This window comes from Microcebus murinus, chromosome 5 (genome assembly GCF_040939455.1).
Source record: "Microcebus murinus isolate Inina chromosome 5, M.murinus_Inina_mat1.0, whole genome shotgun sequence".
In the NCBI taxonomy this organism is placed as follows: domain Eukaryota; kingdom Metazoa; phylum Chordata; class Mammalia; order Primates; family Cheirogaleidae; genus Microcebus; species Microcebus murinus.
Window position 1 is genome coordinate 56571272 of NC_134108.1, and position 27037 is coordinate 56598308.

Consider the following 27037-nt stretch of genomic DNA (forward strand, 5'->3'; position numbering starts at 1 on the left):
TAAGTGTGTCTTCCACGTAGAATGGAAAATAATAGAATATTTAGAAAGTATAAAATAGGAGTTTTAAAAACCATTTAGACATATGACAGTTTAGTACACATAAATGAAGCTGAAAATGAAGTTGAAGAAATGGGTGAATATATATAATTTGTATGTATTTGAGGAAAAATTTTCTAAGCAACAAAACGTAAAGTTTTAGGTCTATAAAGTTAAAAAACATATAAATAAAATGAAGTACAAATAAAAAAAACTAGACAAAAGTATTTATAGCATATGAAGGACAAGGAGCTGATACCCTTAATATATAAAGGACTATCACATGCCATTAAGAAAAAAAGACTATTGCAACCACTTCAGAAATGAAAAAGCTAATTACAAAAGGAAATAGCCAGAATATAATGTATTTACTATTGATCAATCAAATGAGAAGTGAAAAAAATACACAAGTTTGATTTATTAAAATAATATTCAGCATTTTGAGGGTATAGAAACATGGAGACTCTACTATATTTATAGCTGTGTAGTTTCTAGAAAACAATTTTTTAATTTGTGTATGTATCCTTAAAACATACTCATGCCCATCTACTCATTATTAAATTTACATATAGGGCCAATAATAATATCTACTATTACAAAGCTTTAAGATTCAATACATATGTAAGATTGCTGTTATTCAAATTTACAGATAAAGAAACTGAGGCTCAGAGGGGTTATGTAACTTGTTCAGGATCACTGAGTTCAGTAAGAAACAATTGGAACAATTCTTGTCTGGTAGGATTATGGCTTATTTTTTTTTCATTAATTTTTTGTCTATATTTTCTAAATTTTTGGCACTGAACCAAAAAGATAAGTCTTTTTTTTAAAAAAATAAGATGAACAGAGACACTGAAATATTTTAGGCAACATTAATATATTTTAATAATTGATACTCATTAAGGGTAATGAGTATAGATTATTTCCCTTAATACATAAAAATAAGATGGGTAATATTTGAACTTTAGTTCATTTGTAGGATATATTCTCACCAAGCAGATATTTTTTTTCAATTAATTTAACTTTAATTATAACTATAGGTAGGGCCTATAATTTGATGTCTATATAGTATCATAATAAGCAAAAAACAAAATTAATCAAATACAGTCTTAAAATGAAAATTTTAAAGCTGATATACCTATATCTTGTAATTATGTTTTTATTTGCAGATGGAGAACATTATTGGAACAGTAAGAGATTCCAATCTGAAGCTCACACTTGCTTTTGGAATAGGAATGCATCACGCTGGCCTACATGAGAGAGACCGAAAAACAGTAGAGGAGCTATTTGTGAACTGTAAAGTACAGGTACTTTTTTTCCTCCCATGAACACGTATTTAAATGTAACTTAAAAGTTATATTTTATGCATATATACTATCTTTTATTTTTTAGGTTCTTATTGCTACAAGCACATTAGCGTGGGGTGTAAACTTTCCAGCTCATTTAGTAATTATTAAGGGAACAGAATATTATGATGGAAAAACAAGACGTTATGTGGATTTTCCCATTACAGGTACTTTTAGAAATTTTACTGAGATACATTAAGCTCATATTTTAGCCTTAATTATTTAAATTTACATGAATTAAAGTTTTTCAGAATATGTCACATTTAAACATAGGATGGGCAATTATAAATTTTTTGTTTCTGGTGTAAATATTATACAAAATATTGAGCTGTTTTATTTTCTTTTACCTACCCAATTTGTTAACAAGCATCAAAAACATAACTGGGCTCAGTGCAATGGCTCACACCTGTAATCCTCGCCTCTAGGAGGCTGAGGCAGAGGATCACTTGAGGTCAGAAGTTTGAGACTAGCCTGAGCAAGAGCAAGATCCTGTCTTTACTAAAAATAGAAAAAATTAGCCAGGCATAGTGGCACGCACCTATAATCCAGCTTCTTGGGAGGCGGAGACAGGAGGATCACTTAAACCCAGCAGTTTGAGGTTGCAGTGAGCTAGGATGATGCCACTGCCTTCTAGCCCAGGCAACAGAGCAAGACACTGTCTCCAAAAAAAGAAAAATCCATAACTGATGGTTTCAAATTTATATCTTGATAAAAGTACTGGTTAGTAGCTACTAGTGAACTTAATGAATTATGATTAAGCATTCTAAGCATTACATGTGTTTAATTTTACATGTATGTCACTAGAAATGATACTTCCATGAGACTTCCAAGATCAAAGCATTTGTTGCTACAATTTATGCATGAACAGTTTTATTAAGATATTTTAAAATTTGATAAAACCATTTTCGGTAGATCCTAAAGAGGTAAATATAATCAATACATATTTCTTCTCGATGAATAATACATGCCAAAGCTATATTATTTCTAAATCATTAGTTTCCTCAGAAATTTCTGTAGTATAAAAGAAAGAAATTTTATACCATGGTTGGCAGGAGGATGAGACCTAAATGGGCCCATTATTCATGGGGAAAAATAATCAAATGACTACTGAAGAAATTTTTCTGCATGTATTTTACTTCATTAATTAAAATAATATTAATTAAACAACATTTTAAAGCATTTAACTAAAGGGAATTTTTATCTTTCTTAATTTTATGAATGTTAAGAGAGACCCTTTGTGAAACTCAATTTTCCATCCTAGTAACTTACTTATAAATTTTTTGAGTAAATTATATAGGGAACTCAATATTAGCCATCGGAGATGTCATACATACTCTTAAAATATTCTATTTCCTTTGTTGTTTTGTTGTTTTATTGTGTAGCAGTATGCCGTAATCAATAAATATACCTTCTGCTGTGTGCATCATTGAAGAGTACCTCTTTCTCTTTTATAGATGTCCTCCAGATGATGGGGCGTGCTGGGAGGCCTCAGTTTGATGACCAAGGCAAAGCTGTAATTTTGGTTCATGACATAAAGAAAGACTTTTATAAAAAATTTCTTTATGAACCTTTCCCAGTAGAATCAAGGTAAATTTTTTTTAATTTGTTTGAATAGATTCATTTCATAGAAATTTAATGTTTTTATGGTTATGTTTTATTAGATAAAAATTGGTAAAACTTACAGTTTAAAAAAATTATATGATGTGAAAATAAATATAATTATCACTATGTGACAACATTCAATTATAACTTTCAATTCAATGAGAATAGTATAGCACAGTGTTCAGTCACAATGGCTTTGAAGCCAGGTGACCTGGGTTAAAATCTGAAGCTCTATGATTTTCTTACTTGATCTTAAGCAAGTTATTTAACTCCTTACTGCCTTGGTGCACCTATGGTAAAATGTAGATCATAATAATACTGGCCATTTCATAGAGTATCTGCAAAGATCAAATGCATAGCGATTGGACAGTGTCTACCACATCGTAAGCATTTAGTATAGTAGTAGTTTGGTAAGACTTTTATATAGTATAGTGAATAAATGAATATCCAAAATAATGATCACGTAATGATTTAGACTGCTGGCTTATTTCAGAATTATTCCATACTTCTTTTGGGATCCAGTAACTACTACCTCTTTCATAAAGTCTTCCCTCCTTTTGTCAGCTGAAATTTATATAGCTTTCACCTATCACACTTACGACTCTCTGTCTTTTATCATAATCCTCTTCTTTTTTTAATTTTATTTATTTTTATTTCAGCATATTATGGGGGTACAAATATTTAGTTTACATTTTTGGCCTTGCATAATCCTTTTCTATGTACTGTATCTCCTTTACTATATTTTTACTGCATTTAGGACAAACCATGTTTATGATTTATACTGTAAGTAGTTTCTTCATTTATAAATGCTAATAATATTGATTTTTTAAAAATTGGAAAATATGAAAATATTAAATATGTGGGATACAGTAACACTGTGCTAAAAGAAAATGTATGACCATAAATCTGTGTATTGACAAAATGAAAAATCAGTGATCTAAGTATTCAATTCAGGAATTTGGAAATAATTAGCAAATTGAACTCAAAGAAAAGAAATATAAAGAGCAAGAATTAATGAATTAAAAATAAACATACATTAGAGAAAAATCAACAACACTAAAAGTTGGTTCTTTGCAAAGGAACCATGAATAAAATTGATAAAATTTTTAAGTTTAAATATTAGGAATGGAAAGCTATTCAGACTAACATGTTAATAAAGTATGAACAACTTTATATAAATAATTTTTAAAATTTAGATCAAATAGTAAAATTTCTTTTAAAAATTACTTAAACTGACACAAAAAGAAATAGAAAATCTAAATAGTCTCTTATCAAAGCAGTAAAATCTGAAGTTTAAAATCTTTCCTGAAAGAAATCTGACCCAGATAATTCACTAGTGGATTCTTCATAATATTGAAGGCGGAATAACATCAATCTTACTTGAGCTCCTCCTAATAATAAAAAAGATAGGAATACTTGCCAACTTGTTTTATAAGACCAGAATAACTTGGATACTAAAACCTGATAAGAAATTTACTAGAAAGGAATGTAACAAACCTGTTTCATGAATAAGATATAGAAATCCTAAATATCAGTAAATCAAATTCAGCAGTGTGTAAAAACATATTATAACCAAGTGTAGTTCATTCCATAAATGCAAAGATGATACATTATCTGAATATAAATGAATATAATCACATTAACAAAAAACAGAAAAATTATAGAATCATCTCATAAGATGAAAAGTATTTGATAAAAGTCCACACCCATTCAAAATAAAAAATCTTAACAAGCAGGAATATAATGGAATGTTCTTAATCTGATAAAGAGTTTATATACAAAAAAAATCTGTGAGCATCATAATTAATGAGAAAATATTGGAAGCTTTCATTTTGAGATAGGGAAGGATATAGGGATATTGCTGTCACCACTTACAATAAGCTTTATGCTAGAGGCCCACGTCACTGCAATAAGGTAAGAAAAAGAAATACATCAAAATATTCTTTTGAGCACAGTAGTGATTAGAAAAGCACAACAAAAGGACTTCTGGGGCACTGGCAATGTTTGATGTTGATGTTGGTTACACAAGTGTGTTGACATTGTTAGAATCAATTGAGTTAAATATGTATAATTTATGTAATTTTTTCTGTGTGCACTTCTGTAAAAAGTTAACTAAAATTTTAAATTTATTTTTAATTTTTCCTTTATTTAATCATTGTTAATATTTTATCTATTACAGAGTATTCCATAGTTTGTTTAGTCATTTCTCTATTAATGTGCATTTAAAGAATTTTCAGTTTTCTCCTTTTACATATAATGTTGCAGTGAAATATTTTGTTTCCTTGTACTTACATGTCAGTGTTTCTCTAGCAGATCATAATGAAAAGGTGCAATTATTGGGTCATAGTGGGTATTCAAATAGATATTGTCAAATTAGTCTTCAAATTGACTGTACCCACTTATAAATACCCATTTAGTATTCTCTGCTACATGTGAATTGAGGATAACATAGCAACTTTTTTTTAATTTGCCTTATTATGGCCATTTTCTCATGTCCTTTGCAAAAACTTATTTTTAGTAACTGCATGTTATTCCATGTATCATACTTTTATTTAGTCTTTTCTTTTTTGGACATGAAACATTTGCTATTCCAGTCTTTCAGCACATCTGATTATCTTTTATACTCTACAGCACCTAATACAATAATGTCTTCTGTGACAATGTCTTCTGTGACTGGGCACTTTAATAGTTATGAATGAATGAAGGGAATATCTTTGCTCACTCCTCTATTCTAACTATTATCCCTTTCTTACCAACTGTCCTTTAATCTGCCTCAGTAATTATTTCATACTACCTCCAATAAATCTTAAGTATGCTCTTCTCTACTCTCCAAGGTATACTTCTGTTACCTGCTCTTACCCTAATTCTGACGTTCATCTTCTCCTGAGAGTAACTATTCCCTTCCTGTCAACTATGTTTATTTTCCATCTATAATTTATTTCCCAAAAATGATTTATAGCAATAAATACCATCTATTGAATACATATCATATGACAGTTACTAGTGAACTTATTCTGGAAAAGCTTTATGTTATGGTAATATTTTTGTGACATTTTCTTTCTGACTAGCCCACTTTTTAAATTCATGTTTAAATGGAAAATATAACTTTCTATAGGAAAACAAGAGCATAAATATATATATGCACTGGTTAATAATATAGGTTCTGGAGTTCATGATATTAAGTGATTTATAGACTCATGGTGAAAGTACATTGAAACCAAATTTCCACTAAATAATTTGGAATGAATTAATCACAAATTATGTAAAATTGTTTATTAAATATATAAATTATACAAAACACATTTGTTTTATATCTTAGAACATAAAATCTGAATCTTGAGTGTGTTTAGTTTAATGTTCATTTATGTTTCCTGTGTCTTGTCACTATATAGCTTATTAGGAGTGCTCTCTGACCATTTAAATGCTGAGATTGCTGGTGGTACAATAACATCTAAGCAAGATGCACTGGATTATATCACCTGGACTTACTTCTTCCGACGTCTTATCATGAATCCCAGGTAAGGGCAGGACTTCTTTAAAGGGCAATTATTTACCTTCCTGTTTTGTACTGAAAGAAAATATATTTGAAAGTAATAAACTCCACTTTCAGGTACATACAAAAAATTCTTAACTTTGGGCATTCTAGATATATGAATTTTCCCATAGAATCAGATAATATAACTGATATGATTTCAGTGTATATTAGAAAATAAATAATTATATGCATTTATAACTTACTTTAATTACCTCAGGGTAGTCTGAGGAGTTTGTGCTCTAGTTGTGAGACTAGGCACCTGAAGTCTTTAAGTACTGTGCGGAACTACATGGTAGTAACTGACTTAGATGCAGTTGGAATTCAGAGAAGAGTGAGGTTTGTAAAGTTGTAGGTGGAAAAAATTTGTGGGTCTTTTGTAAGAGTTAATAAGAATGCTGCAAGAGAAAATACAATTGCCTTTTACTCCAGGCAATGTATTAGATCTTCATTTACCACCTATTTGTCAGATGTTATACTAAACACTGAGGTATAAAGATGAGTATATCATCCCTTATCTTCAAGGGTTGATCTTTTAGTGTAGGAAAACAGAAATAAGCCATTACAAAGTAAATCATAAATGTTCTAATAGAACAGTTAGGTAAGCCTATGAGAATGTCAGCTTCACAGAAGAGGTGGCACTTCATCCGAATCTTCAATCGAGAAGAGGAATGGGAAAGGTGGAAGATAATTCAGGCAGAAAAATACTATAAGGTTAAAAATCCTCAGGGCTTGAAACAGTCATAAGTATTTAGAGAATATGAAAAAGTTTGATGTAGCCAAAGCTTAAGGAGAATGGAGATGAGAAGATTGTCTTGACCAGAAAGTGAGCCAAACACCAGAGGGTAAAGGGCCTGCCTGTGTGCAGTGCTAAGGAGTTTGCATCTGATTCTACTGGCTGTGGTAAGCCACTAGAAGTTGTTAAACATATGTTAATATCACCAAACTAGGTTTCTTTTGTTTCAATACTTGTGGCATTATGGTAGGGAAGAGTGAGAACAGGAAGACAATTACAGCAAGCAGACCAGTTAGGAAGCTGTTTAATAGTAGGGGAAAGATGATGAGGACCTCAAAGAATGCCAAGGGAATGGAGGGAGGGTAAAATTTGAGGGACATTCCTGATGTAAGTAAAACAAAATATTAAATTGTCGTATGGTTTTAAACAGAGAAGTCATGATGAAACTGTTATTACTAAATTTTGCTTGTCAAAAACCTTAAGAAATTAATTTTCAGCCAACATTTTCTCATACAGAGATAGGAATTTGAGAACATGGTGATGTTTTGCTCAGAGTTTCCTCAACTGTTAGGGCATCTGGAGTAGTATGAAATATTATTTGGAAACATGGCTGAAAAACTAGTGAGATAACCACCCAGAACTGAACATTTACCACAGTCAGTATGGCAATCTGGGATTATCAAAAGAACAAAAGACATTCTATAAAAAAGACACCTGCACTCAAATGTTTATAGCAGCACAATTCACAATTGCAAAGATGTGGAAACAACCCAACTGCCCACCCATACATGAATGGATTAATAAAATGCGGTTTGTATATGTATACCATGGAGTACTACTCAGCTATAAGAAACAATGGTGATATAGCACCTCTTGTATTATCCTGGATAAAGCTGGAACCCATTCTACTAAGTGAAGTATCTCAAGAATGGAAAAATAAGCACCACATGTACTCACCATCAAATTGGTTTTAACTGATCAACACCTAAGTGCACATATAGGAATGACATTCAGCGGGCATCGGGCAGATGGGAGGGGGTAGGAGGGAATGGGTATATATATATATATATATATATATATATATACATAGTGCAGTGTGCACTGTCTCTAGGATGGACACACTTGAAGCTCTGACTTGGGGGGTGACAAAGGCAATATATGTAACCTAAACATTTGTACCCATATAATATGCTGAAATAAAAGAAAAAGAGAGAAACAAAAAATAGTTTATGGGGTTAGAATTGTAGAATAAACTTTATTTGTATTCTAGTCCAACCTTCTTATTTGATATTGAAGAAATGGAGGCTGGACATGTAAAGTAACTTGTCCTAGATCCTATAAGTACTTTGTGATAAAGCCAGATCTTAAATACCCAGGTGTTCTGGTTTATAATCTAGAAATGTTTTTTTTTTGGGGGGGGGGGGGAGTGTAACTATATATTTATCATTCCTATAACATAAGAATTGAGGCATTTAAAGTAATGGAAAGAGCTTTGAGCTTGGGATCAAAACACTGATTCTTGTTTCAGCACTATCCTTTGCTAACTGGTGCTTTCAGTAACTTCACCTCTCTTAGCTAGACTTCCTTTATCTGAAAACAGAGTAATAGCCTACCTCCTTCACTGGATCATATTGAGAATTAAATAAATAAATTAAATGCATTCTAGTTCTATATTAATTATGAAAAACATAATTAATGTCAATTAGTGAGCGGTTATCCTGTACTCTCTGCCTGCTGCTCTATTGTTCTATACCATCCCAAGGAGTCTAGTTTAGAGACTAAGAACCTAATCATTTCAGTTAGTTTGTCTAATTAATACAGAAATAATTCTGAGGCCAGTTGAGTTCTTTAGCAAATTATAGTTCCTTGCCACAGATACATTGCCCTTTCTTTGTACATCTCCTTTTTAAAAATATTTTTTAAATTTTTAACTTTTCATTTTGAAAAGATTTGAGGAAAAAGTTGCAAAAATAATAAAGAAAGGCACTATATGCCCTTCACCCAGCTTCCTGTGTTAACATCTTACGTGACCATATATGATTTTAAAAATCAGAAAATTGATGTTTATACAACAGTGTTAATTCCACAGGCTTTCTTCAGATTTCATCAGTTGTCCCACTAAAGTCGCTTTTCTGTCCAGGATCCAGTTTTGTATCTTGCATTGCATTTAGTTCTTCTTTCTCTTTATTTCACTCCAGTCTGTGACATTTGCTCAGTCTTCTATTATCTGTTATAACCTTGACATATTTAAAGAGTACTGGCCGGTTATTTTGTAGAATGTCCTTTAATATGGGTTTCTCTGAAGTTTCCTCATCACTAAATTCAAGTTATAGCTTTCTGTGCAAGAATATTACAGAAATGATATTGTGCTCTTCTTAATGTATAATAATAAGAGGTTCTTCTCTAGAAATCCTTTCCATTAATATATTTAAAATAGCACCTGTATCTTAAAGACCCCAAAATATGTTACTCCATTCTGCCAATCTGCTCCATATCAAGTGCAGCTTTATTACTCCACCAGCCTTCTGAATGTTGCCACATGGACTTCTCATCATTTCAAACTTAACATGTCTAAAACCTGAATTCATCAGACAACTATCTAAATTGTCTTCTAACTTCCTTACCTTTGTTAATATTATCACTGTTTACCTTAACTTCAAACCCCAAATTGGCTTTTTAAATTTTCCTCTCCCTTCTTGTTGTCCAACAGCTTAACCTTCTTTTAGTCTATCTCCAGTCTAACCTGATTTGTAAACTTCAGATAATATTGATTTGAAATGTAATGCATTATATAGGAAATGGGAACTAGATGAGGTTTACTTAGTAGACACAGAATTCAACAAGTCTTTAAATTCAGATAATGAGGAGGAAACTGCCCAGGCTTTATATTTTTTTCAATCATGAGAGTGAGATGAGCCAGGAGCAGTTGGAGACACCAATCAGAATAGGGGTCCCTTAGAGTAGGCATTACTCCCTGTTGCTCTGGTTACAAACTGCCTTCTATTTAATAATATTGTGGTAAGAAAATTACATGCAACTATAATAAACAGTAGTAATTAGAGGAAGAGCAAGAAGGTTGGGGAGGCTCATAACAGTGGACAAAGGATGAATCTTAAAGAGATATATACTTGAGGTATAAATTATAAATTATACACTGAGCCTCTGATCCAGGGAACTTCTTAGATATTGGCATCTAGATTTGTCTCCTGCTCACACATGGTTGTAGTCAGTATAGTCCATGTAAATAAACATCTATTCCTTAGTTCACATTGCCTCACCTACTCATATGATGGCCATCTTTGCCTAGGAAGAAATTTGGTGACTGGAAGTCAGAGGTACAGTGTCTTAATGAGTTGACTGAGGACACTGATTAGATGTGGCAGCTGCTTTCCCTGTCCTCTTGCTGCGCCAAAGGAGTATTGGGTATCTCCCACCACCACCACTACCACCAAAGGTGCTAGGATAGACAGGAGACATTAACCCACACCACCTCTAGGTAAGAGATTCCTCTCACTTTCGTGCTTTTGCTGACACTCTTCTGCCAGCAGTACCCTCCCCAGCCCTTATAGCCAGCCAAGCTCTTAACAGTCTTAAAAGTCTAGTTGATATTAATAAATACAGCCTCAGTTGATTTTCAAGAGTAATAATTTATCCACTCCTGACCATTCATATGTTGTGTGCTACTTCCTTTAGTAGCCACTTATACATATTTTGAGATAACCTTGATAGGTTAAAACTAAAGCTGTCATTATCTTTTGAAACAGAAGCCTATGCCCAAGCTGTTACCATGTGAGTTAATCTATCCAGAATAGATGCAGCAATAATTTGTTTTTCAAGAAAACGTGTAATTAGCAATATATTTTGTTAGTTTCTATTGGAAGGTAGTAGCAACATAAATAATGACCCCTGGCCTCAAAAAATCATAAAATTTCCTTAAAATGATAAGGTATAGCATTTAAAAGTTAAATTTATATTTCTTAATTCCTTAAACATTTATTGAGTGCCTACTGTGTTCCAGACACTATTCTAGCCATTTCGAAGGTGGATTAGTAAACTAAACAAAGATTTTCACTGTTGTGGCATTCACATTCTTTCAGGAGAGACAGTAAATTTAAAAGTAAATTAGGGCCAGGTGCAGTAGCTCATTCAGTGCTTTGGAAGGCCAAGGCAGGAAGATCATTTGAGGCCAGGAGTTTGAGACCAGCCTGGGCAACAAGTATAAGACCCCATCTCCACAAAAAATTTTTTTAAAATTAACTGGGTGTGGTGACACACACCTGTAGTCCTAGCTACTGAGGAGGCTAAGGTGGGAGGATCACTTTAGCGCAGCCTGGCTGACAGAACAAGACCCTGTCTCTAAGAAAATAAGGAGAAAAATTTAAAAGTGTATTAGAAGGTGATGAGTGCTTTGAGAAAAAGAAAAACAGGATAAGAAAGATTGAGAGAGGCAGGAAGTAGTGGTGGGGGATTGAGGTGGAAGATTACAATGCTGTATTTTTTTAAAAGTCAGGGTGGGCCTCATTAAAAGTATTGACATTTTAGCAAAGATTTGAAAGAAGTAAAAAGATTGATCCATGAATAGCTAGGGAATAATGTTTCAGGGATCAGCAGAGGTTCTTAAGGCAGTCATGCCTAGTATATTCAAAGAACAATAAGGACAAGGTGTGACCAAAGTGGAGTAAGTAAAAGGGGAGAGTAGCAGTAGATGAGGTTACAGATGTGGAGGGCTGGCAGTGGTACAGGTCACGGGGATTTTACAGACTATAATAAGGACTCTAACTTTCATTCTGTATGAAGTGGGAACCATTGCAGGGTTTTCAGCAGAAGATATACAGATCTATTTATGTAATAAGTGAGGTCAACTATAATAATAATGATTTAAACTTCTCTGTTGTAAAACAGAAATTCTCAAATTCACTTTTTTAAGTTTACTTAAACATTATTTATAAGCAAAATATCAAATAAATATAGAAAGGTTGAAAATCAAGGATTAAAAGAAGATGTGAAGAAAAATAACAAAGAGAAAGCTGCAGAATTAAAATCAGACAAAACCAAATTCAAGGCAAAAAATTAAAAAGAACAAAGAATACTTCATATTGGTAACAAGCACAATCACTAAGAAGTTATAGTAGTTTACTAATTTCTAGGTAACTAAAAACAGCATCAAAATATATAGAACAAAAAGTTATAAAAATCCAACTAAATTCCAGTATGTTAGGAGATTTTAACACATCAAGGAGATAAGTATTTCATCAAATATAGGGTTTGATGAAACCTATAAAATAGACTATGCAGTATTTGTATACACTCATGGAAAATTTATTTTTAAAAATTTATCATGATCTAGACCACAAAGAACATCTCAACATAAAGATCATAAGGCTACATTCTCATCATATAATATAATAAAACCAGAAATAAACAATAAAAAGGATGGCAAAAAAATTTAACTGCTTAGGATTTTAAAGTTTTTATTCTAGTGAAAGGTGAAATCAAAACAAAACATACAGACTAGAGATATAGAAAAGTGAAAGTGTTATGTAACAAACAAAACCTGTGGATTTAAACCAAAGTACAATTCCAAGGAATATTTATATCTTTAAAGATCTAAAAGAAAATGTGAATGCTTGAAAATAAAATAAGCATTAATATCAAGAAACTGGATGAAGAGTAATGGTAAAACAAATGCAGGAAAGGAATTTATAAAAACAAAAATTGAAATTAATAAAGTGGGAAATGAAAATCTGCATTAATATTTATTGTATCTACTATATTTGAGATGCTGTTTCAAGATCTTAACTCATTTAGTACTGTTGTGATCCCCATTTGATGAAGGAACTGAAGCACAGGGAGATTAAGCAACTTGCACAATAGCACAGCTCCCAAGTGGCAGAAGCAACACTGGGATTCCATCACATTCTCCATCATTGGGCTCATTAACTGGCCCACATTCCCTGTCCACTTCTCTTTTCAGTACTATGCTAAAAAATGAATTCTTTATGGAAACCAGGCCATTCTAATTCTGACTGTTTGACACTTTATTTAATTTGATTCCTCCCCAAAAAAACAAAATGTCAGTTTTAATTTATATACGTTTACATATAGATAAAAATGGAAAAAGGTGCCCAAGTAAATTTTAATAATTTACATATTTTATTTAGTTGGCTATAGTTAAGTTTTGTAACCTTCTTTCTGACTGGCTCCTTTTTTTTTTTTTTTTTTGAGTAAAGTTGCTAAAAACATTGGTATGTGGGATGTTTTTTTGTAACCATAAATTTTCTTGTTTAAAAAAATTTAATCAATAAATAATTGTATATTTATGGGGCAAGGTGTAATGTTTTGATACATGTATACATGTATCAAATGAGCAAAATGAGCAAATTAGGCTAATTAACATATGTATCACCTCACATACTTAACATTTCTTTATGGTAAGAACATTTAAAATCCACTCTTTTAGTAATTTTGATATAATACAAAACATTCCTAACTATAGTCACATTGGTGTGGAATAGATCACCAGAACTTACTCCTCTTAACTGAACCCTTATACCCTTTGACCAACATTTCCCTTTCCCACACCAGCCCCCAAACCTCTATAGCCTCTGGTAACTAACATTCTACTCTCCACTTTTATCAGTTTGACTTTTTCAGATTCTACATATAAGTGAGATCATACTTTTTGTCTTTCTGCTCCTAGCTTATTTCACTTAGCATAATATCCTGTGGTTTCATCCATGTTGTTGTAAATACAGAATTTCCTTAATTTTTAAGACCAAATAGTATTCCTTTGTGTATAAATACCACATTTTTAAAATCCTATCCATCAATGGGACTTAGGTTTCTCATACCTTGGCTATTGTGAATAATGCTTCAGTGAACATGGGAGTGCAGACATCTCATCAACATACTGATTTCAGTTCCTTTGGCTATAAACTCAGAAGTGGGGATTAATGGATCATATGGTAGTCGTATGTTTAGTTTTTTGAGGAACCTCCATATTGTTTTCCAAAATAGCTATACTAATTTACATTCCCACCAACAATGTACAAGGGTCCCCTTTTCTTCACATCCTTATGATTGGCCTTTTATTATGCCTTTTTATTATTGTCTGTGTTAAGATCACCTTCCTTCAAAGCTAGAAGCAAACAAAGGCACAGGAGTTCAGAAAACTGGTAAATTTTTCCTACTTATTTTCAGATCTGGTAAAAGTTTTAAAAACTCTAAAATCATGTCTCAAATGAAGGACTTGTATTATATGCAGTTTTAATTTTTCTTAATACTTGCTATCATCCAGTGCCATAAATTGAGATTTGAATTTTCTTGGGTAAGAAGGTTGTGTCTATACTCTTATTGTGTATGTGTAACAAAGACACTGAGGTTTATTTAATAATAAAAAGAAAGACCATTATTAAGATAGTCACATATAGATAAGTAAATAAGACCTGATTCTCCAACCTCCTTCAGTTAATCATACTACTGTAAAGCGCCCACTGCACCACACCAGAAATAAAACTTGTGTTGACAAAAATTTCAACCATTGTGCCTGAGTGGGTCACTATATGTCTGTTTATATTCTTTTGTGTGTATGTACGTATTTTATGTATATGTGCATATAAAGATAATTATATATAAATAGATATGTGTAGACTCATACATACTTACATAAGCTTGTTCAAATGTATATAAACACATGTACTGCTTTCATAAAATATAATATATTCCAAATTGAGTTCTGGATTCAATTTGTATGTTCAGTTTCACTCTTTGTTTTTCCCCCTGAGAAAGCTTTTAAATATTTCTGGGGCAAAAATGGTGTGGCAGTTTCAGCTGTCCCTGCAACCACTTTCATTATTTGTGTCATTATTACTGCTGCATAATCTGAACATAAAAAAACATGGTGCTGTAACAAATGACTTCCCACTACTGACAGTTATAGCAGCACCGTTTCAATACTGATGAAAAATTTCCCAGCAAGATATCTGGCCAGGTTTACATAAACCAAACAGGAAATGGCTGCCACTATTCACATTAAATCCAAACCGTTTGGTGTAACTTTATGTTTTACATTACTATAAAATCTTTCATTCTCAACCTGTGAAATTTCACTGGTATTAAGGTTGGAAAAAGACAACTTGAGGTTTCATGTGTAGTATTCTTGTCTGTCCTTTGATCTTTTAAAGATAATTTTTGAAAAGTTGTTCTAGTTTTTGATTGTTTAAATTTTATGAACTTTGTAAATTTTTATGATAGGGAGAGATTTGTTATGACTTTTCCCCAATGGACTGCTAATAGAAGTTAGCTTGTCTAGCCCATGTGCTAGATGCTGTCAGTATCAAACTGCCTTTGACTTTCACACCTCTCAGGGGACTAGTAATTGTTGTGTTCAAACAGCCTGTAATTGTGATCCCGCTGGCTTTCTCAGTATGCTTCTGGCTATTAGAATCATTAAACAACTCAGCACCTGTTAACAGCATTGTAAATATTCAACCCTGCTTGTGTGCAGGTTGAGTCCAATATAGAGAAATCTTACAGAGCTCAGTCTCATAAATTAGAGCTTCTGACAAGTCAATTATTGTGAGACTGGGTTTCTCTGTGAAATAAATGAAATAGCATGCTGACAAAAAGGTAGGCTGTCTGTTTATGGCAAAGGGAGGATAATGACTTGATGATTCAATGCAGTGAGCATGAAAATACATTTTATCCTTTCTCCATAATTAAACAATTGTATAATATTTGTTTAAATAACCAGTAAATTATAAATTTTGTACTGTGGAGAATACAACATGAAAACAGACCTTTTTACTTAGCTGTTATATGCTTTTTCAAGTTAGTAAAAAATTATTATTGAAATGAATGATATGTAATGTTTTAGGCTAGATGCTTATACTTATTCAAGCTAGAAATTATGCAGTAACTGCAAAGTTCACTTATAGAAGTGAAAGCCATATTATGCTAGTAATACAAATCATATAAATCTAAAGTCCATCCTTTAACTGATAGAAAAATGTCAGAATATATTAACTTTCAAAATTGTATGTAACCTAAAAAAATTCAACATACTTTTATTATTTTATAGTTTCTTGAAAATTATATCTACTTAAGATATAAAAATATCTTATTTTTATAGTAATGTCACAATATTTTAAGTGACCTTAGAACTTTAGTACAAATATTAGCAAAGAATAATATTTGGTAAAAATCAATGAAATTCAATTATTTGAATTGAATTTTGTATTTCTTCATTATGAAAATCAATAAAAATTGAGCACATTTAGAAAAAAACTATATTAAAATAAATAACAATGAAAGTTTTTATGTTTTTCTGCCCAAAATGTTTTAATTTTTGGCAAGTTAGATTATGAATAATATTTTATTGTAGTCATTAAATAATTTGCTGTAGTCTTAGAAACATGATTTTAGATGATTTTTTCTGTTTGGTAACTTATTTTAAGTGTTTATTAACACTGACTGTATTTTATCTGGATGAAAGCCACAAATTAGTCTTAAAAAAAGCCCCAATGGACTTAAATAAACAAACTTTAAAAGAGATATTATTTTAGCCCATTGAAATGTATCTTGTAAATATAGTAAATAAAGCAAAATACAGTGAATAAAATGAAATAAAACAGTAAATAAATATTAAAAAGAATCTATAATTTTTAGAAGAAAGTTGATGGTTTTAAATATCATTTGTAAGTGTGCCAAATTTATTCATTAAGACATAAAATGGTAAAGTTGACACTTCAGTTATATTTATAGGATAATGACTTGTGGTAATGAGTAGCAGCATCTATGAGTTATTTTTTTTCAAATGACCTAATAAAATTATAGATTAAAATAGAATTTTTATTTTTTTATTTCACTATAATATTTTTAAAAGGTCTTCTTTCTGTAATTTTAATTGCATAAAAAATAGTTTGTTCTGAGATCAAGGCAGATTTGGTAAAAAAGAAAAAAAGAATAGTTTGTTGCTCTACAAATGGTACTACTTATACAATATCCTGGGCACATTTTTACTAGTGTTTTCAATTTAGAAGTAACTTTATCAACTATGTATTGATACAGACAGCTAAAAATATTATTAGAAACATTATAGGCTTGCAAGCCAAAAGAATGTGAAATATAAAGTAAGCACTTACGTTACAGAAAGTTTGACTTATGAATTTCATTTCTTGGAAAAAATATTTTTAATAATTTGGAATGGCTTTGGGTATTTGTCTCTTTTATGGAGCTTTGAATGTCCAGAATTTTTATTTTCACCTCTAACGCAGAAGATAATTATTCTAACTAAATACTCCTGCTTAGTCATTTTCCCACGATAAAGGAAATATTTTCTAATGGTTAATAATTCTGGTTTTCACTTCTATATATGCCTTGTGAGCATTTTGTTTAAATTAATGACAGCACTGGGTTCAATACTTTTCTCTTTATTGATAAACATTGCTTATTTTGGTCCATGGCAAGAGTTTTTCCAGAAAAAGCAATAATTTTTCTGCAGACCAGAATTAAATTAACTATTCCTTTTTTATGAAAAGTTATTTTCTCAAATAAATTCCAATAGTCTCTTATTAATCCTTATTCAGTGAGATGCTCATATTTGGGTATACCTAGCCATTTGTGCTAACTGTCCTTTCTAATAAAAATATACCCTGACATGATTTAAGTCCTACTTTGTGTATTTTTTTTTAAATAATATTTGTAATTTACAGACCCCAAATCCTTCCCTTTAAAAAAAGAAAAAGCAAATCACAGAAAGCATCATCTTGATAGTGTTCTCCATCACTCTCAGGTTCTGGTCTCCTTTAGGCCTCTCCCATTTGAGATTGTTAGCACACTTTTCCCAGGCTACAGATATTTCCTTCCTAGTGCTATACAGATGTAAAACTGTCTTGGTGAGGTTTTAGTGATGAGAACCTGTTCCCTAGGACTACTTCTCACTCCTGTTCTTTGATTGGGATGGGGAAAAGGGAGGCAGGGCATATAAATTCTCCATGCTGACAGGGTACAGGGTTCGCACAGTAGGAATTAGAGAACTGCCATGAGTGTGGGTGTAGTTCCTCACCCTTTGGATCTGTTCCCAGACACAGATTCCTAGTGAAACATAAGGATTTGCCAAGAACCTCTCAGAGTTACAGGGAGGAACATTCAGGTGAATTGCATGTCCTTAGCCTTTTCACTTGGGAAACGTATGGAGCCGGACCTGTGTGTTTTCAGCTCAATTAGAATGCTTTATTTTTAGCCCCTTCTAGTCATTAGGATGACATTTATTCCTTAAGCACTAGAGGAACAATAACTGACTAAATTTTCTAAAAGAACTCATCTACCACCCAATAGCTCTGTGAGTTTTGTGAAGTTACTGAGGATAGGTTTTATAATAAAAGGGGATGTGTGTGTGTGTGTGTGTGTGTGTGTGTGTGTGTGTGTGTGTGAGAGAGAGAGAGAGAGAGAGAGAGAGAGAGAGAGAGAGAGAGAGAGAGAGAGAGAGAGAAAGAGAGAGAGAGAGAGAGAGAGAGAGAGAGAGAGAAAGTAAGGTGATAGTTTTAGTAGAAAATATCTTGAAACAAATAATAACCTTGCTTGCTTTCTAGCTACTACAATTTGGGTGATGTGAGCCATGATTCTGTGAACAAGTTTCTATCCCATCTGATTGAGAAGTCCCTGATTGAATTGGAACTTTCCTACTGTATTGAAATTGGAGAGGTACGACTTGGTCATATACATTCTAATTGAAAAGATTTCCCAGCTTTTTATATAGGGTTTTTGCTCCTAATGATATCAAAATTTTTAACAAAATTGTTTTAATAGCAACCTGTAGTTTAAATTATTAATTTTATGAAATTATATATTTCCATTATACTTTTTATTTATGTCATTTTATCTTTCTTTTGAAACAGGATAATCGGAGCATTGAACCTCTCACATATGGCCGAATTGCCTCCTATTACTACTTGAAGCACCAAACAGTTAAAATGTTCAAGGACCGTTTGAAACCTGAATGCAGCACTGAAGAATTGCTTTCAATTCTGAGTGTGAGTTTTATGATGTTATTGCATTGTTTTTGAGTATAAAGAGACTATCTTTTGTATGTTTCATACCTTTTCTTTTAATTTAGATCTTAAATATTTGCCAACCAATTCTTCCTGAAATTTAACAGAAATTATTTGTGAAGTCCTTCCGTCTTTCAAACAAGGTCACTACAAAGCAACCTATCTGTACTAAATTCCCTGTAGATAAAGTGACCATATAATTTATCATCCAAATTTGGATCCTTCTGAGAGTGAGATGGGGCACTATTAATATTTAGGCTAGAATGGTAAGTACATGTTGGGCTGTCCTGAGCAAGCCAGATGATCACCCTGTTTGTAAATATATAGCCTTTTTGAATTATGCTTGAAAGATTTCTTATTGCTTCTTTTGGATGGTTCCTATTGAATACTTAATCCTGATGTTACTGAAGTTTCTTTACATAAGTATCCACATGATTAAGTTCTCTTAGAATTAATGCCAGGACAGTTGTTTATCCTCCACTCCCATATACAACCTTACCAAAAACAACAACAACAGATGTGTCACTTGGTTAAAAAAAAAAAAAAACTACTATCCTGTGTTCATTTTCTTTTATTTGCCAGGAATCTGAGAACTAAATGTCATATTGAAGTTAAAATTACTGTTAGGAGTATCTTCTCCACCTTTCTTTCTATATACTATGTCCTTCTGGCCTTTTTAATTTTGCTTCATTGCTTTTAAGTGTAATAATTTTCCACAAAACTTTGCTGGCACAGTAGTCAGGATATACATTTATACTGATTGTTATCTTATCCCTCAGGTGTATTGGTGCTTTTAAGAAAGTTAAGAACCTTTGGACTATTCTTTCTTTATGATCCTTCTCTTGTAAATTCACAGATTATATGGTAGTACACTTCAAGCTTTTCCTTCCTCTCCCATTGCTTTATCATTCTCAATAAGCTTTGATATCTCATTCACAGTTTTTCAATTTCTCAGTTTTTTTCCAAGAAACTAATATATAGATTTTGCACTCAGCATAGGGCTAAGTACATTTTAATGTGTTAGGAAATATATGTTAATGAATTGATTCATGGATGAAAAAATAGGTGGATCCTGTATTAATTGGTTTTCTATTGTTTCTTTATAGAAAAGAACAGATGATTAAAGTATAAAAGGCGGCCGGGCGCAGTGGCTCACGCCTGTAATCCTAGCACTCTGGGAGGCCGAGGCGGGCGGATTGCTCAAGGTCGGGAGTTCGAAACCAGCCTGAGCGAGACCCCGTCTCTACTAAAAAAATAGAAAGAAATTAATTGACCAACTAAAAGTATATATACAAAAAATTAGCCGGGCATGGTGGTGCATGCCTGTAGTCCCAGCTACTCGGGAGGCTGAGGCAGGAGGATCGCTTGAGCCCAGGAGTTTGAGGTTGCTGTGAGCTAGGCTGACGCCACGGCACTCACTCTAGCCTGGGCAACAAAAAGTGAGACTCTGTCTCAAAAAAAAAAAATAAATAAAAAAATAAAGTATAAAAGGCAGCTATCAAAAATATTTTTCTCTGAGAAATTAAAAAATTTATTTCTAAGGAAAGAGTATAAAATATAGAGAATTTTTTTAGATCTTTAAGGATAAGAGTTATATCATCTCCTAGGCAAGGATTCATAAAAGTAGTATTTCTCTCGGGGAAAGACTATTAGCACAGGCAGTAAAATAACAGTTAATAAATTTTGGCATGCATCTTATACTATTATCTGTTAGATTTAAGAATATAATTTTTTTTCATATTTACCTAACTTGATACATTTACCTAATCTGAGTAAAGGTACTTCTCTGCCTTGGGAACACATATAATAACAGCTAACACCTTTGAGCAATTTCTATGTGCCAACCACTATTCTATAATCTTTATGTTGATAAACTCCTTTAATCCTCACAACACTAATTTGATATTACTAAGATCCTATCATTATTCCCATTTTACATACTGGCCAGCTTGTCCAAAGTTATACAGCAAGTGAGTAATTTCTAGTCTAGCAACTGAGTATGGGCTCTCATGTCACATATACACACATACCCACTCACAACAGAAATGCACACAGTGAGGTGGAAGGTACTGAGGTGAGAAGTACAAAGTAACTTATGTTAAGACACACTGTAAAGGAGGTTTGTCAAAACCATATGCCATTTACATTCTGCATCCCCATTTACCCCAGTAAAAAAGCCCAAAAAAGGCTGAGTATGGTTGCTCACACCTGTAATCTCAGCATCTTTGGAGGCTGAGGCAGGATGATTACTTGAGGCCAGGAGTTCAAGACCAGCTTGGACAACATAGTGAGACCCTGTCTCTATAGAAATAAAAATAAATTACCTGGGTGTGGTAGCGTGCATCTATAATTCATCTACTTGGCAAGGCTGAAGCAGGAGATTCACTTGAACCCCTTGGAGTTCGAGGTTGCAGTGAGTTATGATCACACCACTGCACTCCAGCCTGAGCAAAAAGCTTTGTCTTAAAAAAAAAAAGCCCCAAAAATATAATATACAGGAATTAAATCATTATCCTCTTTGCCTCAGTCTTTATCAAAATGATCAAAATGCATTGATTAAAACAATAGGTCTGTCTGCATCCTGTCAGTAGCCTGTTTCTTTCCATCATTATACTGGATAAACCAGTTACACTGATCTCATGGTATATTTTTATTAAAGTCAACTCTTCTGTGACTAACTGAATAAAATGAATCATCTGCAAATATATATGTAAGAAAAACGGTATTTTTATATAGATATTATTTTATTTACCTCATAATAATTTTCATAGCAACAATGATATAATCTCTTTCTTCTATGGTGTTTGGTCTAAGGAACTCTCGGTTTCTCTTAGTGTCTCAGTCGCTAATATCTCAATGAGACTTCATTTTGAATGAATTGTAGAATTCACGTTGACAAGGTGATATGCAAGTACCATTGTTTTGTTAATTTCTTGTCTAGAATTATTCTTATTCACTAGCCAACATTATGTGTAACTGTCTCAAGAGAAATATTAATATAGCAAGATTGTATTTGAAGTGATTATAATTTCTAGAAATCATTCTTCTCATTGAAAAGTATTCTTTAAATGTTTTTTGTGACCATATCAAAGACTCCCAAGTGACTCACAGAACCTAAGCATCCTCTCTACTCTCACCTCCAAAAACACATATTAATCTCCACGTGCTTTTAAAACAAGGAGAAAGAAGTAGTTAGAAGCTATAGGGAGCAGGGTGATAATAGCACAAGAGAGTAAAGAAAAGCAGTGGGAACAACATTAGCATCTAAAAAACCTATTTTCGTTATCATTGTGTTATAATACTTTTAAAGTCACATTATGTTTTTGAACAATTTAATATTATAACTTATTTACTACCAATTTCTCCTTTTACTAAGATACATTCATTGGTGTTTCTAACGTCATTTTTAAACTTTATTTTTTGAATTTATTAATTATTCTAGTATTCCTGATAAGATCACAACTGAAAAGATCCTATTTTGAGTATTACTTCGAATTTACTTGCTATTATATTTTCTAAAATTAAATTTTATCAGTGAATGAAGTATTGTTTTTTGTTTTGAGGTTTTTTTGGTATTTATGACAGTGTAGAAATTATATTCACTAAGATGTTTCTTTTAGGTCCTCTGAATATGTTACAATGTGATTATTTTTCGTACAGAGAAGGTAAGCTAGATGGTAATCACAGATTGATAAAAAGAATATTAAACATTGATTCACTTTCACCAGACATTTAAAAATATATAAACCTATTATTTCCCTTCAATTAACATCAAAACAATTTTAAGTGATGATCTCTTAATTTTATAAATTCCTAATTGATGATTGCTACCTTCTTTTAGATCTTTCCTTTAGAAAAGATAAGTATTTAGAATCTCATACTTAGCCATGTGGTTGTTTTCTCCCTTTTTTAATGAATTGGAATTCTTGCCCTTTATGTGGTCATTTTGTATATTGCTATCAACTTTTTTGAAATAAGAATTAGAATTTCTTTTTATGTAGGGTTAGAATTTCATTTCCTATATAATATTTACCAGAAAGGGCCTTTTTTCCCCCGGGGAGGGGGGAGATTTTAATCAGGTCATTTCCTCATATGCTTTTGGCACTACAAGCTTATACCTTTCATGGTGTTCCATAGCAGAAGATTGTCAAATTTCATAAAAATTTCATACATTAAGTCCATTTGCACCTTATCTTCTGAATTCTGTCTTTTATGTTCTTTTTCTCTGTTACTAGGATTGTTGGGGTCAGTGTGGTAGTTTTCAGAATAGTATTATATCAATAGTATCACCCCTTTGATCGAAGGACAGAGACAACAGACAATTTCTGAGTTTACAAATGAAATGTGTATTTATATATAAACTATAGGCAATGGTAATAAACCATGAAAGACACTTGGGTTTTACTGCTAACTGAAGTTATCGGCATCAGTGATGAGCATCAGTGATGCTCTAAGAATGGCAGTAAAAATACTCTGTTCTGAATTTAAAACCAAAAATTCTATTAAGACTATTTATCTTTACTAATGTTATTTTATAATAGTAATCCATTTGTTTAAATCTTGTCTTTCTAATGTAGCCATTAAAAAGTAATAACCACTTTTTATTGAGCACCTACTACATGACAGGCACTTTATATACATCATGTAAATAACCTTCATGGTAAGTGTTAATATAATGAAATTGAATTTTCATGAGATAAGTTGTTTCAGGTGCTATAAAAAGTAGCTCTTTAGAATTCTTTCCTCTATTATTTCCTTTCCTTCCTTATTTTGTCCCCTGGACATAATTCATCTTTTTCATTCCAGCTGTAAAAAAAAAAAAAAATTGTAAAGCATTGAAATGTGAATATATACTTTTAAAAAATAAATATAAGAACCAGAGTTACTTTTAGAATTATGTGTGACCTTGTAGCCTAGAATTGTAAGTATTAAATGTAAACGTTAATTCCTGGCAAAATAATTATTTCAACATTTTTTTATTGAAGACATATATTTTAAGTTTAAACAATCTGATGCTATTTTGACAAGGTTAGGTATTTTATAAGACTCTTTGCCAAGTTTTTTCTAACTCCATGAATTAATAAGCTTCATAATTAAGGCAGCTGCTTCACACCTCTACTGTTAACCAGTGACATTACATCTGTCTTGCTCCATTGATGGCCTCCTCCTACTTATTGAAGCATTTAGCAGTTTTGGCAACAGGGATTACATGGCATGGAGTAAGTAGACTAATTAGATATAAGTGAAAATCCTGAGGGAAAAGAACATTTTAAAAGTAATTTGAAGAATCTCTTAATGATGATCTCTTAATGATGTTGGCACTGAAAGCCCAAGCCTAGAGTAGAAAGTGCCTGTCATCGTGGCAAACCAGCCTTATGATTTGATATGTTCCGTGGACTTTTAGAAAGTAGCCTACTTTAAACAGTAACAGAAATGAAAAGCTTTCAAAGTTAGGGGAAATTTGTTTGAACAGATTTTTCAGAATATATTTATTATAGTATTAATAACTTTGAAAGAAAGCAAAATATGCCCTAATGTAATATGTCTCTAAATTTTTAGTAAAGTTTTTATGAGATATAGTTGGTTGTTATGGTTCTTGTGACTACACAGAAATGTGAAATTATATTTCTATATCAAATATCCAATTTGGAAAGTTGTGAAAGTCTTGATTTCCCACAAAGTCTTGGATATTGACTAACAGAATGGGTTTTATGTATAAATGTAAAATAGAACAATTCCAAATTTCGAAAGTGCCAGAGTAATAAGATTTTTATGTATCAAGAAATTTCCAGGTTTTGGAGTTCTTTGTACTGCTTTCTTTAAAAGCACACTGATATTTTGGTCTGCCCATACAAAGAATATTTTTAGTATTATAGCATTTTTAGTGCTTAATTTTGTCATGTTTGGGGCACACCTATAAATCTTTTGATAGAAAAGGCAAAAATATATTTTTCTAACATATGAAGTTGGAAAAATTAGTAAGAATTTTTTAAAAGAGAGAAACTTAAAACTAAATAAAAATGACAAGCCAGTTATAAATAGTATTGGTAGGGGACACAGCATGTAAAATTAAAGAGTTTATTAAAGGAAAAATGAAAGAAAGGAAAGGTTAACTGAGTAACAGTGAACACCACCAACCTCATGGCCTTCCATTTCCAAATAACCTCCTGACAATCACAGGATCCCATCTGCTACTCTTTATCTTCCTAGTGGGGAAACCTAATGGGATATCTTCCAGGTTTATGCTAACCCTCAGGCTGGGGAGCTGCCTGGCATCTTTTGGAGAGGCACAGATGGCAAATGTCTTGAAAAAAGTATCTTTCTACTTCTCTTAGTCTCTTTCCCTTGAGACCTTCCTTGTTCTCCATTATTTCTTAGCTTCTTCCAGCTTTCTGCACTTACAAGCTTTCTTCAGCACAGATAAAAGTGAAATATTTTTTTGGTAAAAGGCCTCAATCTCAGATGTATGTGTGATTTAGTAGATTATTCTATAGGTTTTAAGCTGCTGTGTTTTGCTGAACATAAAATATATTTGTGATACTACCTGGAATTTATCCTATTTTAAATTTTTGTTCTTTTCTCTCTTTTTTTTTTTTTTGCTTAATTACTTTTGGTTTCCTAAACTGTCCCACATAATAAGAATCGTCTATTACCAGAATTCTAACGATTGATGATTAAATAGGGAATGAGTTTAGATTTAGAACTGTATTTTAATTAAAAAATGAGTTTAGATACCAAAGTATGTTTCTGCTATTATCACCTAATATAACTTGCTTATTTTCAAAAAATCCAAAAATAATCCAGCCCTAACCAAGATGACACAATTAATATGGAGAAATAATATAAAAACTCAGCTCACAACAGGAAAAGAAAGAGCAGACTTAGAATTAGAATTCATGTATTCAAGCAGCCTTTAAATGTCCTGTCTCTTTTTCCTTTGCTGTTTTGTACTTTTTTTCTCTTTTTGCATCTTACTTTGCCCTTTTATCTAAATTTACAAAGTAAGGTGTACACAAAAAGATATACCCCTAACTTTTTCTGCCTAAGCTGTCCGTATTAATAAAAAGTACTTTTAACTTGTCAACATTTATTAAAATCTGCTAATTGTTCTTCTATCCAATACTCAGGACACTTGAGGAATACAAAAAAAAATAGAGGACGGATCCACATCTTTAAAGAAGATTTATATTAGTGCCCCGAAAGCCTAGTGAACATGAAGGAATAGGCTTGTGTCCTGCTTAATATCCCTTAGACTAAGTATGGGAAATGTTTAGTCCTACTTACAGCATTCAAGGCAAAACAGTTGCTGACATTGTCCTCCCCAAAAGTCAGAGTTACCAGCCTGGCTGATGAGCAAGATTGGATTGCCAAGCTCCTGGGAGTCATAGAAGAGCATTTACAAAGAGAGACTCCATTTATACATTTTTAAATTATATATATAATTTTAATTGGTTTCATATGAATTCAGTCATATTTATAAAACTCTATGGTATTTTGCTTTTCAGGGAATCCTAACATGAATCATTTAGCAAAGGAAATCATTATTAATTTGTTTTTGAAAATATTTTTATCATTGGTAGTAACTCTCTGCTTACCTTAATGATATCATAATTAATTAAAATTGTCAATACACATACATAATATTGGGTAAATAATAATTATTTTGTAATAAAAATTATTTTGCTGTGAATAAAATCTCCAAATTTTAACTATTTGTCACTCTACTTTGAGTAAGCAG

At 32.0% G+C, this 27037-nt stretch overlaps 1 protein-coding gene across 3 annotated transcripts in view; it reads left to right on the forward strand.

Moving 5' to 3' along the window:
* ASCC3 (activating signal cointegrator 1 complex subunit 3) overlaps window positions 1–27037 on the forward strand; it is a 318336-nt gene that overhangs the window by 226139 nt on the left and 65160 nt on the right. For all 3 annotated transcript variants that reach the window (XM_012738813.3, XM_076003097.1, XM_076003098.1), the window contains 6 exons: window positions 1203–1340; window positions 1426–1546; window positions 2834–2966; window positions 6374–6499; window positions 18841–18952; window positions 19147–19281. In XM_012738813.3, the coding sequence (XP_012594267.1) occupies window positions 1203–1340; window positions 1426–1546; window positions 2834–2966; window positions 6374–6499; window positions 18841–18952; window positions 19147–19281 (765 nt within the window). The remainder of the gene's footprint in view (window positions 1–1202; window positions 1341–1425; window positions 1547–2833; window positions 2967–6373; window positions 6500–18840; window positions 18953–19146; window positions 19282–27037) is intronic.